The 12,544-nt window shown below is 41.4% G+C and overlaps 1 protein-coding gene across 1 annotated transcript; it reads right to left on the bottom strand.

Annotated features, from left to right (window-relative positions):
• Nucleotides 1-792: 792 nt before the first annotated feature.
• On the bottom strand, nt 793-12,375 carry rpgrb (retinitis pigmentosa GTPase regulator b; the record flags this gene model as incomplete). Its single annotated transcript, XM_080527271.1, has 16 exons — nt 793-1,320; nt 1,471-2,312; nt 2,670-3,084; nt 3,579-3,638; nt 3,967-4,076; nt 4,578-4,770; nt 4,873-5,064; nt 5,275-5,399; nt 5,679-5,834; nt 6,064-6,222; nt 6,418-6,567; nt 7,253-7,411; nt 7,687-7,749; nt 10,818-10,910; nt 11,017-11,142; nt 12,345-12,375. The coding sequence occupies 16 exons, from the start codon at nt 12,373-12,375 to the stop codon at nt 793-795; spliced, it is 3,402 nt and encodes a 1,133-aa protein (XP_080383397.1).
• Nucleotides 12,376-12,544: the final 169 nt, after the last annotated feature.

Consider the following 12,544-nt stretch of genomic DNA (forward strand, 5'->3'; position numbering starts at 1 on the left):
TTCCACTGGCAAATGCAACAAATAACAAATGCACCTTAACATATTTTATGAAGACTACTATAAAACACTCTCCCTGGGGAGATTATATATTTTAGCAAATTTATTTTTATTACAAAACAAAGTAAAAAAAGAACACCCAACATATTCATAATATCAACAGAAACATGGCTAGAAAAGAATAGGCCTTTAATTCAGAATGTCTTTGCTGGTGAATTCAGCATTGAATTAGTCATGTGAAGCTACTACTGTACTGTAAGCAGGTACTGGCATATATATATACAAGTATATTATTACCTTATTAGTAATATTAGCTGCCAAGTAAAAAATAAATAAATGCAGCACAGTGTAGCGTACTGAAGCATTGATCATTGATCATATGAGTTATTTAGTTTACTGGTAAAGCAATAACAAGACAAGTGAAATATTGAGTGGATCAAACTCAATGTATTCAGATGGACAGTTCTGTGGCCCAAAATGAAAGAAGAGAATAGAAGACAATATTGATACCAGAGCATCATGGCTTTCAAGATGACCATTTATGGCACGCCACAATATCCAGTCTAATGCTAATCCTCCCATGAAAACAGTTAATGGAAGACAACAATGACGGGAGCCATGAAAAAAAAAAAAAAAAAAAGATCATGCAAACATAAAAAAGAGCGGGATAGTAAAAGCAAACTAAAACAAAAATAATACTGAATAACAGGGAAAAAAAGCAATACAAAAGGTCAGTAATGAGAATGTTATGTAGAAAAGTGCACAGGTGGCATAGATTTAGGTTTGGAACAGAGATCATTTCAGGTTGAGGTACTGGGGTAACACATCATCCCAGAACTGCTGAGGGTCCTGGGACTTGTTTGCCCGCTGACCTTTCCCAGTGGGTCCCAGTTTGGTCTTTGCAGCAGTCTGGGTAGTTTTAGCATCAGAGTTTTTACTTCTGGGTGCGGTCTCTTTTTTGTTCTCTTTGTCCTTTTTGGTTTGACCAGATTTTTTGGCCTTCTTCTTATCAACTTCTTCCTCTTCTTCTTCTTCCTCCTCGTCATCCTCTACCTCTTTTGCACTTTCCTCACCCTCTTCATTTTCCTCTTCATTTTTCTCCTCCTCTTCCTCTCCTTCCTCTTTTTCACTCTCTTCTCCTTCCTCTTCACCTTCCTCCTCTGCCTCCTCTTCACTCTCATTTTCTTCCTCTTCCTCCTCCTTTTCCTCTTCCTCCCCTGCCTCTCCTTCTTCATCTTCACTCTCTTCTTCCGCTTCTTCTTCAGCCTCCTCTTTTCCTTCACTTTCATTCTCTTCTTCCTCCTCACTTTCTTCCTCCTCCTCCTCCTCTTTATCTGATTCCTCTCCCTCTTCCTCATCACTCTCTTCCTCACTCCTCTCCTCTTCTTCTCCCTCTGTGTCCTCCTCATCTCCCTCCTCTGTACTGCTCTTATTTTCCACTCCTTCCTTCTCCCCCTCAGTGCCACTATCCACCTTACTCTCATCTTCCTCCATAGATTCTACACTCTTATCCCCCTCTTCCTCACTTTCAGACTCCTCACTTCCTCCATCCTCTTCTTCACTTTCTTCTTCCTCCTCTTCATCCTCAGATTCCTGTTTCTTGCTCTCTGTCTCAATTTCTGATGCTTCTCTGCTATCCTCCTCCTCCACCTCGCTTGCCTTACTTTGTCCCTCTTCTTCTTCCTCCTCCTCCTCCCCCTCTTCTACACTCTCTGGTTCCTCTCCCACTGTCCCACTCATCCCGTCATCCTCCTCCTCTTCCTCAACCTCTGCTTCACTCTCCTCCCCCTGCTCTGTTTCTATTTGACTTTTCTCCTCTCCCCTCTCGCTCTCCTCTCTTTCAGAAGTCCCTGTATCCTCCTCCTCCTCCTCCGCCTGTAATGTGTTCTCTTCATCACTGTCTTCCTCCTCTGTAACCTTATCAATATTGCTGGTAATATCCTCTCTTTCATCTGGATCCTCATCACTCGTTTCAACCCTTCCCTTGGGTAACGTCTGATTGTCGCTGCTCTCTGTCCCATCATCACTTTTCTCCCCTCCCTTCCCCCTCCTTCTCTCTCCCTGTCTGGCTTCAGAGAGGGAGCTGCTTCCCTCCGGCCCCCGATTGGGGGTGCCTGATGCGGGTATAATGTTGATGCTAACGGCAGTCCTTTTGCCTGGTTTGGAAGCATCTGAATCAGACGACTTGCTCCGGGAAGACTGGCCGACAGCCCTGTCTCTGGTTACCCTTTCTGCCTTTCTCTGACTTGGAGGGCTGGACATGGCCATGTCATCATCCGAGGGCGAACCAAACTGACTAGACGATGCCACCACCTCTTTAACCATATGCAATGTACCCATTAGTCCCACAGTGGGCATGAGAGTGGACACTTCAGTCAGTAAGCTACGCTGCGCAGTCCCTTTGCGTGTTTGTTCCTCAGTTGGTCCCCTCAGAATTGTAGATTTAGCTTCTTTTTCATTTTTTTCATTCTTTGTTTTCTTGGGAACTCCAGACACGACAACCGGTTCTTTGGGTTTCACTGTCTTTTTTGGCCTCGTTTTGCCCTCAGAGAGCAATTGAGCAGAGTTGCGGTTGCATGCGGCGTTCTTTGATAGGGCAGAAACCTCCTCAGTTATCTTGTGGCTTTTTGAAGCTTTGGCAGTGTTCTTCATTTGCACTACTATAGGTTTACCCCTCGCCTCCTTCCCTTTACTCTCAACATCTATCAGATGGCCCTTCACTCCACTCTGCCTTGCTTGCACAGAGGGACAGGGTTTCGACTTGGCCTTGCTAATGTCTCCTAGACTCTGAGGCTTTAGTTTGACTGTGCCCGTCTTCGGCTCAGCAGGTTTTATCTCCTGCATGATGAGGTTCTCTTTGCCACTGCCTCTGCTTTGGGGAGCCTTGTGCTGAGGTCTCTTGTGGTGTGGGCTCTTGGCCAGCCGAGACCTGGCACTGCTCCTCAGCATCTCTGTGGGCAACGCCCGCCGAGGGGTGTGGTCTGCCCTCCTAGGGGTATGGGAAGAGGTGTAATCCCCTGCCGAAGGCTCTGGCCCCCATCCCCTTTCCCCATCCTTAACATGCCCTCTCACAAGCTTACCCTTCCTCTATCCCGGCGCCAGAAAGCAGAGGATGAAAAAGAGGGGAAATGTTAGAGAAAATGAAAATGCAGGGAAAGGAGAGTACAGAACTCAATGCTGGAGGAGGCAAACAAGAGAGATGGGTATCATTGTTATAGGAAAGAGCCATGCACAAAGACAGAAGGGCAGAATGAAAATGGATGCTCTCGGTTATAAACCTGACTATATACAACAAAAAGAAACACATTAGCATGGGACCACTTCTGAACAATGAATTCATTGATCCAAAGACAATGATTTGAAGTTTAAGGTTTTAAAAAATGTATCTCTAAGGTAAAGGGGAGCGTTGGAGAATAACACATTTGTACAAAAATTACTACTAGTATTGCTCTGACGAAGGTCTCAATTGACAGCATATTTTATATATATATATATATATGCGCAGAGGCTGCTCTTACATAAACAAAAAGTATCTACTGCAAAAGAGAATAGTGTTATGTGGAGCACTGTAAGTGGCTTACCTTCTGGACAGGGGACAACATCAGTGTCTTTTCACTGGGATCCATTTTCATCATGTGAGTCTAACAAAAGGTATTTGTGTCAACTATATGCACGTCCTGCATATGACTTATCTATAATGGCAGTCTATGACATCACTGAATACATTCCTACACAAATCAGGATATAATGCACAGGTCCTTGTAGATAACAAACAAAGGACCCACGTCCTTTAATTTCTTCACAAACGTCCCCAAATTTCTTCACATAGCTGTAACCCTCACCCTGACCCGTTTACTACAGGCATTCAATAATTACTCCCCTCGGAGCAGACTGTGTGTTAATCTGATTGCTGCTGACACTAGTAACTAGTGCTTAGCGTGAGGCGGTTGGGTTAGACAGTATACTCACCATATTCAGAAAATCTGTGGTGTCTCCTAAGTCTCTGACACTCTCGTTGTCCGTGATGTCCTCCATAGTGCTGTCAGTCTCATCACTGGCCTTCTCTACTGTCCTCTTTTCTGACATGTAAACACAACACAAGAGACTGTTGAATTCTTGAAAGTATACAGTACATTTTGTATAGGTATAGTTTATGTAAATGTGGTGCATTGTATAATCTTAAATTGTCTTTAGGTTTTCTTGAGTTTTTCCTGTGTATTTTGTATCATAATGTTTATCTAATGTTGTCTATCTGTGTCATGGCTAATAGTTCATTTATTTTGTGAGTGTGACAAAGTCTTATAATATGCTAACTCAAACCACAGTTAGCTGCCACAATGCTCCATGGCTATGGAATACATTCTCAGAAAGCTTTGTTCATTCATAGCACTCATCTTTAAGCCTATCACCTACCATAGAGTGGAGATCTACTTCTCAAAGCGCTCAAAAGGAGATCCTACTGTAAACAGATATGACTAGACCTATCCTTTATCCTAAGAACCTTTCCAAATGCGAGTTAAGTAAGACTAGGCGTGAAGGAGAGTGTAATGATGACAATGAGGTGGTTGGTATGTAGGTACCCTTCTTGTTTGAGCCCGTGCTCCTGTGTTGGTGAATGCCGTTGGTGTTCTGCACCTTTCTGTGGGCCAGCTCTGCGGTGGGCAGCCTGGGGGGGATGGTCTGGCTGGACAAGGGTAGAGAGGTGGAGAGATGGCCCGATGCCAGGGGGGGCAGGGTGCGGAACATAAGACCAAACTGCTCTGGAGAACGCTCCTAGAAACAGAATACAAACAAGGGTATAGCCCCAGATGTTTATATACTGTTGCTCTAGGCACATGCTTTCCCCTTTTTGGATACTCCCAGGCTAGTGCCTACCCTCTCTCTTCTCCTGACCCGGGCAGACAGGCTCCTGTTGAGGGTTTCAGATGTGGTGGTGCTCCCTAGCAGATCTGTGTAGGACTTCTCCAGGTAGTCCTTGGTGATATCCTCCTCCTCCAGAGTCACCTCTTCGCAGCTCTCGTCTCTGGGCTTGGCCAGCACCAGCATGTGACAGCCCCCGCATGTCACCTGGAACACACATACATATAGGTGCGCGCACACACACACACACACACACACACACACACACACACACACACACACACACACACACACACACACACACACAGACAGAGAGGAGGGGTGTGAAAATTAAAAAACAATCCTTGACCAGAAGCCACTGTCATAAAAACATTCCTGCTCCACTGTCACAAAACCTTTCCTGTATAAGACGCATACCGCTTGGACATTGTACTTGAGGAAACGTGGACATATGGTTGGCTTGAACTGGTTGGTGAAATTCTCTTCTCCGAGGCCCAGCTTCCCGTGTCTACCATCTCCAAAGCTATAGAGAAGGCCACTGTCTGAAACCATCACAAAGACAGGTGAGTCAACATTACATGGGGTAAGTCATAAAACTGTAGCAGCAGTAAATTAAAAACCAGTCCTTTCCCACAAAGAAAGAAAATGTGTTTTATCCCTCCATCCTCTCTTATCTGAATATAAATTGATCTATGGATTTCAAATGAAAGGGTCAGAATAATATTTAAATAAGGCTCTCCAGGCAGGCTAAAACAAAGAGTTTGTAATCGTTTTTGACCCAGGTCAGGTCCAGTCATGTCAGCATGGCCTGCGTGTTTTACCTGTGATTACTGCGGTGTGGTTCTCCCCACATGTCACATGGCGTACCCGTCCCTTCTTAAAGTACTCCACGGCTCTGGGCAGACGGGCTTCGAAGATGAAGGTCCCGTGACCCAGCTGACCAAACTGGCCCAAGCCAAACGTGTATATGTTCTCCTCTAGAGGGAGAGAAGACAAACGTTTCAGCTCTTCTGGGATGTACTGTATATGTACCGTATTGTACTGGGGCTAGACACGATAGAGAATGATGCTGGATGATCAATGTTGAGCAAAAAACTACAACACTTGGAATGGTCAATCGCAACAGCATTTCTTCCTTTGAAATAAAGATAAAAACATGTTTTATGTTGTTTCTAAATATGTATGTGGACTGACTGTGCTGCATACCTGTCAGAGCCACAGTGTGCCCGCCTCCACATGCCACGTGGGTCACCTGCTCCGTGATGCCCTTCACCCGCTGGGGGACGCGATGCCCAGCCAGCTGATTGGTGGTCAGGCCTAGCTTCCCGCTGTCGCACTCCCCAAATGTATACAGGCCCCCATCAACTGGGACCAGGGAGGACACAAAATGGCAGATTTACTTATTTCAGTGGTAGGCCTACGCACTTGTTATTTTTCAAGCCAAAAACTTAAGTCGAACAACACTATTTTCTGAATAATATCAATGTGCTTGCTTTAGCTTCTAAGTAGTGGGGGAAAAATACATTTCGGTAACTATTTTTAGTGAAGTAATTTTCTTACCAGTTACAAAGGCTGAGTGGTAATATCCACAGGAGACCCAGGCCACTGGCTGTCCTACTGTCACCTCCTTAGGGGTCAGGGTGTTGCCCTCCTTCCCCAGCCCAATTTGACCTTCTGTGTTATCGCCCCACATGAACAGCTTGCCACTCTCTGAAACAGGGGGAGGGTTCACAATGTCTCATGACAATACTAGACAACCAAAAACAGTCATGACAGGCAGTAGGCATGCTACTGTAAATTAAAAAACAGAGACTCTCCTAGAAAATTGGCAATAGGTCGAGGACCTCTGAGCAAGACAGGCTGTGTAGTTGACACAAGTTTTAATGATTAAATAAAGTGTTGCTTATACATTTTTTATATGACTAGGCTGTACATTACATCTACATTACATTGTTTGCATTCAGCAGATGCCATTATCCAGAGCAACTTACAACAAGTTCATTTGCCTAAGCAAGTGCATGATCTATCCATCAGTCATAGCAAGAGAAAATAATCTATGCTAGGGCCAGGGGCCATTGGCAGTCATAATGCTAGAAGAAGGAACGTTTTGGCATTTAGCAGATGCCTTTATCCAAAGCTATAAAACTGTTTATGTATATGACACTACAGCAGTCTACAGTTAGTCTGATAAATGCACATAATTAGAAAGAGGAGTCTGAGGAGGACATGCCTAGGATCATAGATTTGGGAGGGTAGATTGTTTTTTGAAAGGTTGTTAACCTAAAACTAAACAATGTGGTACAAAAAAAAAAATGCACTCACACACTGGCGCTTCAGGAGTTTTTAGGAGTTTGAGAGATCACAAGGTCTCGTGTTTGCAGCTGGACAATCTTACCTGTAAGTGCGGCAGATGTGTTTGAGCCAGCAGAAAGTATTTTGATTGGCCCGCGTGAACTGAAGAAGTCCACCAGTTGGAAAGCGGTCCTCTCTTCGCAGTCCCCCAAACCTAACTGACCCTCATTGTTCCCACCTGTGGTGTACACATTTCCCTGAGCTATGGACACGGACACACACACACACACACACACACACACACAAAATTACTATCAAAACGTTTAATTCAGCATTAATTTCTTATCTATTTCCTCCCTGAATTGAACTGATCACAAATCTTAGAGCATGGAGGTCAAGTACAAATTCTTATAATAATAATAATAATAATAATAATAATAATAATAATAATAATAATAATAATAATAATAAACATAATAATAATAATAATAATAATACCTAACTAATTTGGTGCACAGAACATACTTGATCACTTACATGTATAAACTATGGTGTGATTTCGTCCACAGGCAGCAAGCCTCACCTTCTCAGACTTCAAAGCTTGGGGAAAGACAAACAATTGAGACATGTTATTTTACAAATAATACATGCCATTTACACAAACCTCATTCAGACATAGGCTGGGTGTCTGTGAACTAATCTCTCGTCAGGCTCTTAACCATTATATTTCTATAATAGACTCCAATGGGAGTTTTGGACACATGCATTTTTTTTCAGACAGTTAAGTAAAACTCTGCTTCTCAAAAAACATTGTTATAGGGAACATACAATACATAATCAGGCTGTAGAGTGTTATGGATTTGTTTTTGCCCAAATTGGAGCTGTTATTGGGGCTGATGTGTCAGCTACTATGACATTGTTTCAGTTTCATACATAAATGTGGTAGATACTGTATACTAGCCAGTCCTAGCCAGTTAAGGGCAGTCTTAAAAGAGTACAGTACCTGGACTCTTTTAAGACAGGCCTAAAAACCTTTTTATTCAAAAAGCCCTTTGACTGCTGAACCTATGTTCATTCTTGTGATTTATTTTTGTTTGTTTTTACTATGTTTTAACTTATTATGTTTTTAGGTTGTTTTGTTTTTAACTTATGTTTTTAGGTTGTTTTTGTTTTAACTTGTGTTTTTACGGTTGTTAGCACTCAGATTGAGATTATTTTTGAATTAGAAGTGCAATACAAATTAAATGCATTATTATTATTATTATTATTATTATTATTATTATTATTATTATTATTATACACTACTTAAGTTTGTAGTATTTTGTGGTACTTGATTGGTTTCTCAAGGAGAGCAGTTTGAAATAGGAAATGACATTAGCATCAGAATGTGATATCACTAGCCTAGATTTCACACTGATAATGAATGAAACGAGAGATCTGAGCTACAGAGTTGTATGCCCAGTGTTTCCTCTACATGCATTTATTGGTGGCGGGCCGCCACGAATGAATTTCCTCCGCCACGAATTGATTCAGTCCAAAAAAAATAAATAAAATAAAGTTCTCAAAAAAATAAAAAATAAAACAATCTGAACATTTTAGCTGATTAAAATATATCTGATCCTAGATCAGCGCTATAATGGATGTTGACTAAAAGTGCACCTAAATCCACGCCCATCTCTCTCTAACCGCTGATCCAAAATCAGATTAATGACATTCAGTTGACGACGTGACACAAGGGCTCCTGATTGGTCTAAATGTGAACTGTGGTATTATTGTTATTGTGTACAGGCCACCGTAGTGACATCAGAGGGGTATTCCATCAACATCGCTAAAGGGAAAATCCAGGTTTAGTCTGATAAATCTCGCGAGAGTTCTTAAAAATATCCAGGCATATTCTGATAGGTCTCGCGAGAGTTATCAAAAATAAGCCAGGATTTTCCTTTAGCGACGTTGATGGAATACCCCCCAGGTCAGGTAGGCAGGTTACGACGAGACAACAAGAGACCGGTATTGTAGAGCTTACAGAGCGAGTTAAAATAAAGACACTTACATTGAAATACAGAAGGACTCACGTGTATGTTTAATAGAATAACACGACATGGTGTCAGAAGTCCTGTAAGTGAGTGTTAAGAGTTAGATCGGCCGACAAGTGTCATTTGAGCTCGTGACGGTGAGAAGGGAGAAGAAAAGATGGATGCTAATGCTAACGCGGGAGCAGCTGCAGTCCAGAGAACGGCGCCAGTTTCAAGTGCTACGTTAGCAGACATTAGCAAGTCAAAAAACGATTCTTATGTGCCGTCACTTTAGCAACGACACAGTATTGTCAAGGGGAAAAGAAGGGGAGACGATTTCTTTATTGACAACGGAATTACATGCTGGAAAAACATGCAGCTAAAATTCAGGGAACATTTGGACAATAAGAGACACACGGGAGAAGTACGGGAAAACAGGGCTCATGTGGGTCTCATCAAAGGTAAGAGTTTGTTTTCTTTAACTCAGCTGATACTCAGCTGTTTACCGAATGCTCCATCTGACTGTGATTTTACTTCTGTAATGTGGTGGGTTGACATAATTCACGCACGGAACTATAGGTTGAGACTATTGTTCCGTCCGTAGTACCCAAGTTGTTTAGACTGTTCTATTTACTGCTTGAGTGTGTTGTTGACAATCGTTCATGTCCTTCATTAAACGTTTAGCTTTGTCATTTGATACGCCGCCTACGACTACCATCTCTCTGCACTACAGTAAACAGTTAATCAGTAACGTTAGCCGCTTTTGTGCTCATGTAGGCCTACTTCGTATTATATTATAGCTGATGATCTATGTGTGTGTGTATGTGACTGTCAGTCACAAGTTTATATTCTGTATATTCATATAAATTTTTTTTTGGCCATCCTCTAGTTTTGGCTGTGATTAGGGAAAAAAAACAAAAAAACGTTGTTTTGAGCGCGCGTGCGCGTTTCATGCGCGTGCACGTGAAAAAAATCGCGGTCACGGCCATCCGCCACCATTGTAAAAATTCCTGGAGGAAACACTGTTATATGAAATGTACTGATTAGGCTACTCCTCTCACTTTATGACTATAAAGACATACATACAATCATAATTCTATTCGAAAGAAAAAAAACAATTGATGGAAATCTGTATATCAATTGTATGTAAGTGTTAAATGTTCTCTCTCATATCTTTGCAGTCCTGCTCGGGAGATTATGTAAGATTATGGACCCCTCCAGATTGGGATTACAGGGATGACAAATCTGGGTCTTTCTTTTCAAATGCTTCTTGTTGCTACCTTCTAGAAGCCTGTACCATCGTACAACAACCATTATATCATAATCTAGTTGATCACAGAAACACAGACAATTAAATAATTTTATCAGATAAGAATAATAAGAAAAACAATATTGTCTGTCTGCCTGGTTTTTAATCTAGTCTAATGTTGTTATATCCTGGTTTCTCCCTCCATCTTGAGTACATTTCTGTCTAGGTCCTGTATGTCAGTTGTCATGTTGATTGTCCATGTATGATAGAGTACTGTAGTCTGTAGTCCTAAAACAGACAGCTCTAAATAAAGTTTCACCATATCTTAACACAATATTTACCAGCAATACATGAGAGTAGAGCTTTAGAACCAAATAAAGGAAAGTGATGTTTTCATGTTTACAAACCTTTCACACAGGTGGGCTTGTTCACTGTGTTCTTTGATCCCAAACCAAGCTGACCCCAGTTATTACTGCCAAACATAAATAGCTTTCCATTTTCTGTGGAGACAAAAACAACACTTGTAGCCAGGATAGCAAATTACAATTTAACAATGACATTAACATAAACCACTGCTCTTGTGGAATAGAAAGATAATAAACCTACCTGTTAGCAATGCTGTGTGCTCATCCCCACAGGCTATTTTCAGGGGTATATCGTTTTTCAGCCAAAATTTACTGGGGACATTATCAGCAAATTTGCTTTTCCCAAACGTGAAGACCGCTCCTGATTCTGCAAAATAGATGCACCACATTGATTAGGATAGAATCAAGGTACTTCCTAAGTGCTATCTCGGATTCTGCTGGTGATCCTACAACGTTTTTGTATAATAATGTTATAATAATAACAATGATCGTCCTGAAGTATGGAAATTCCTCTTCATCCCTACCTAAAGAAGTTTTATCAGCATTTTATGTCAGCAGGCTTTTTATTTAAGAGAAATTGTGGTCTTGCTGACCCTGGTCAGACGGTTTTTCATTACCTACTCATTCAGATGGCCGATGGTTTGAAAAGGATTTGACGGACAGAACGTCCGTCCGTGTCTTAACTGACCTTATATCAGGTTTTGTAGACATAACAAAGGATGTTCCACAAGGATCAATTCTTGGTCCGGTTCTTTTTACTATTTACATCAACAATATTGGATTATCTGTGAATAACTGTAACCCCAGTTTACCTAACCCCAGTCTCCACCGAATTGGGTAAATCTGCTTTTAGTTATGGTGGAAATCTATGGTGTTAATTGAGCACCTCCTTAGTGAAAGATGTGATTGTTTCTTCTAACATAATTGTGGTTTTATAGGCAAGGCAAGTTTATTTGTATAGCACATTTCATACAACAGGGGCAATTCAAAGTGCTTTACATGCATTATTTAAAAATACAGCAAGAGGAGCATAAGAAAATAAAAATTACAATGAATAAAAGCAAATATAAGAAGTAAATAGATAAAACATTTAAAAAGACAATAGTTAATGGAAAAAAGACATTAATAGAAGTGTTTGTGTTTAATCATAACTGGTGCAAAACATGAAGGTTGAACTGTGTTGTATTTGTTATTGTGTAACTATTGTGCACCTCCAAAAGAGGCCTTGGTCTCAGTGTGTTTCCCCTGTATAAATACAGCTTAAATACAAATAAAAATAGGTATCCAGTTACCAGGCATCCAGTTACCAAGCTAGCTGGGTGAATGCAAGTAGGTGGATACAAGCTACTTTTCTGGCTAGTAATAGCAGCTAGCTAGGTCGAAGCCCAATACCAATTAATCAATATCATAATATGATCATATTATTATTAGTCCCCTAGCCTAGACAGCAACAGATTAGCTCATTGGTAACTAGCTAGCTCACTTTCTTTGCTCATGTTCACCCAGATCACTTATTTGCTCATATATATTAGACATATTATTTACGGGTTGATAATGCAATGATCTTACCAGGTATCTCGTCCTCTGCCTCTCCTGCCATTGCTGTGTTTATGTGTATAATAATCGGCTTAGCAGCACTACAGTATCTGCCACTCAAGTGGGTGTGTTGCTTTCGTCTGAGACGACCCGGAAGTAAACAAAATTTCTCCAGTGGCAACCCGTGTTCTGGTTGCTTCAAAATAAAAGCGTGAAAAACATGAATGGATAGT

This window comes from Nansenia antarctica, assembly GCF_963989245.1.
Source record: "Nansenia antarctica genome assembly, chromosome: 3".
NCBI classification, from domain to species: Eukaryota; Metazoa; Chordata; class Actinopteri; order Argentiniformes; family Microstomatidae; genus Nansenia; species Nansenia antarctica.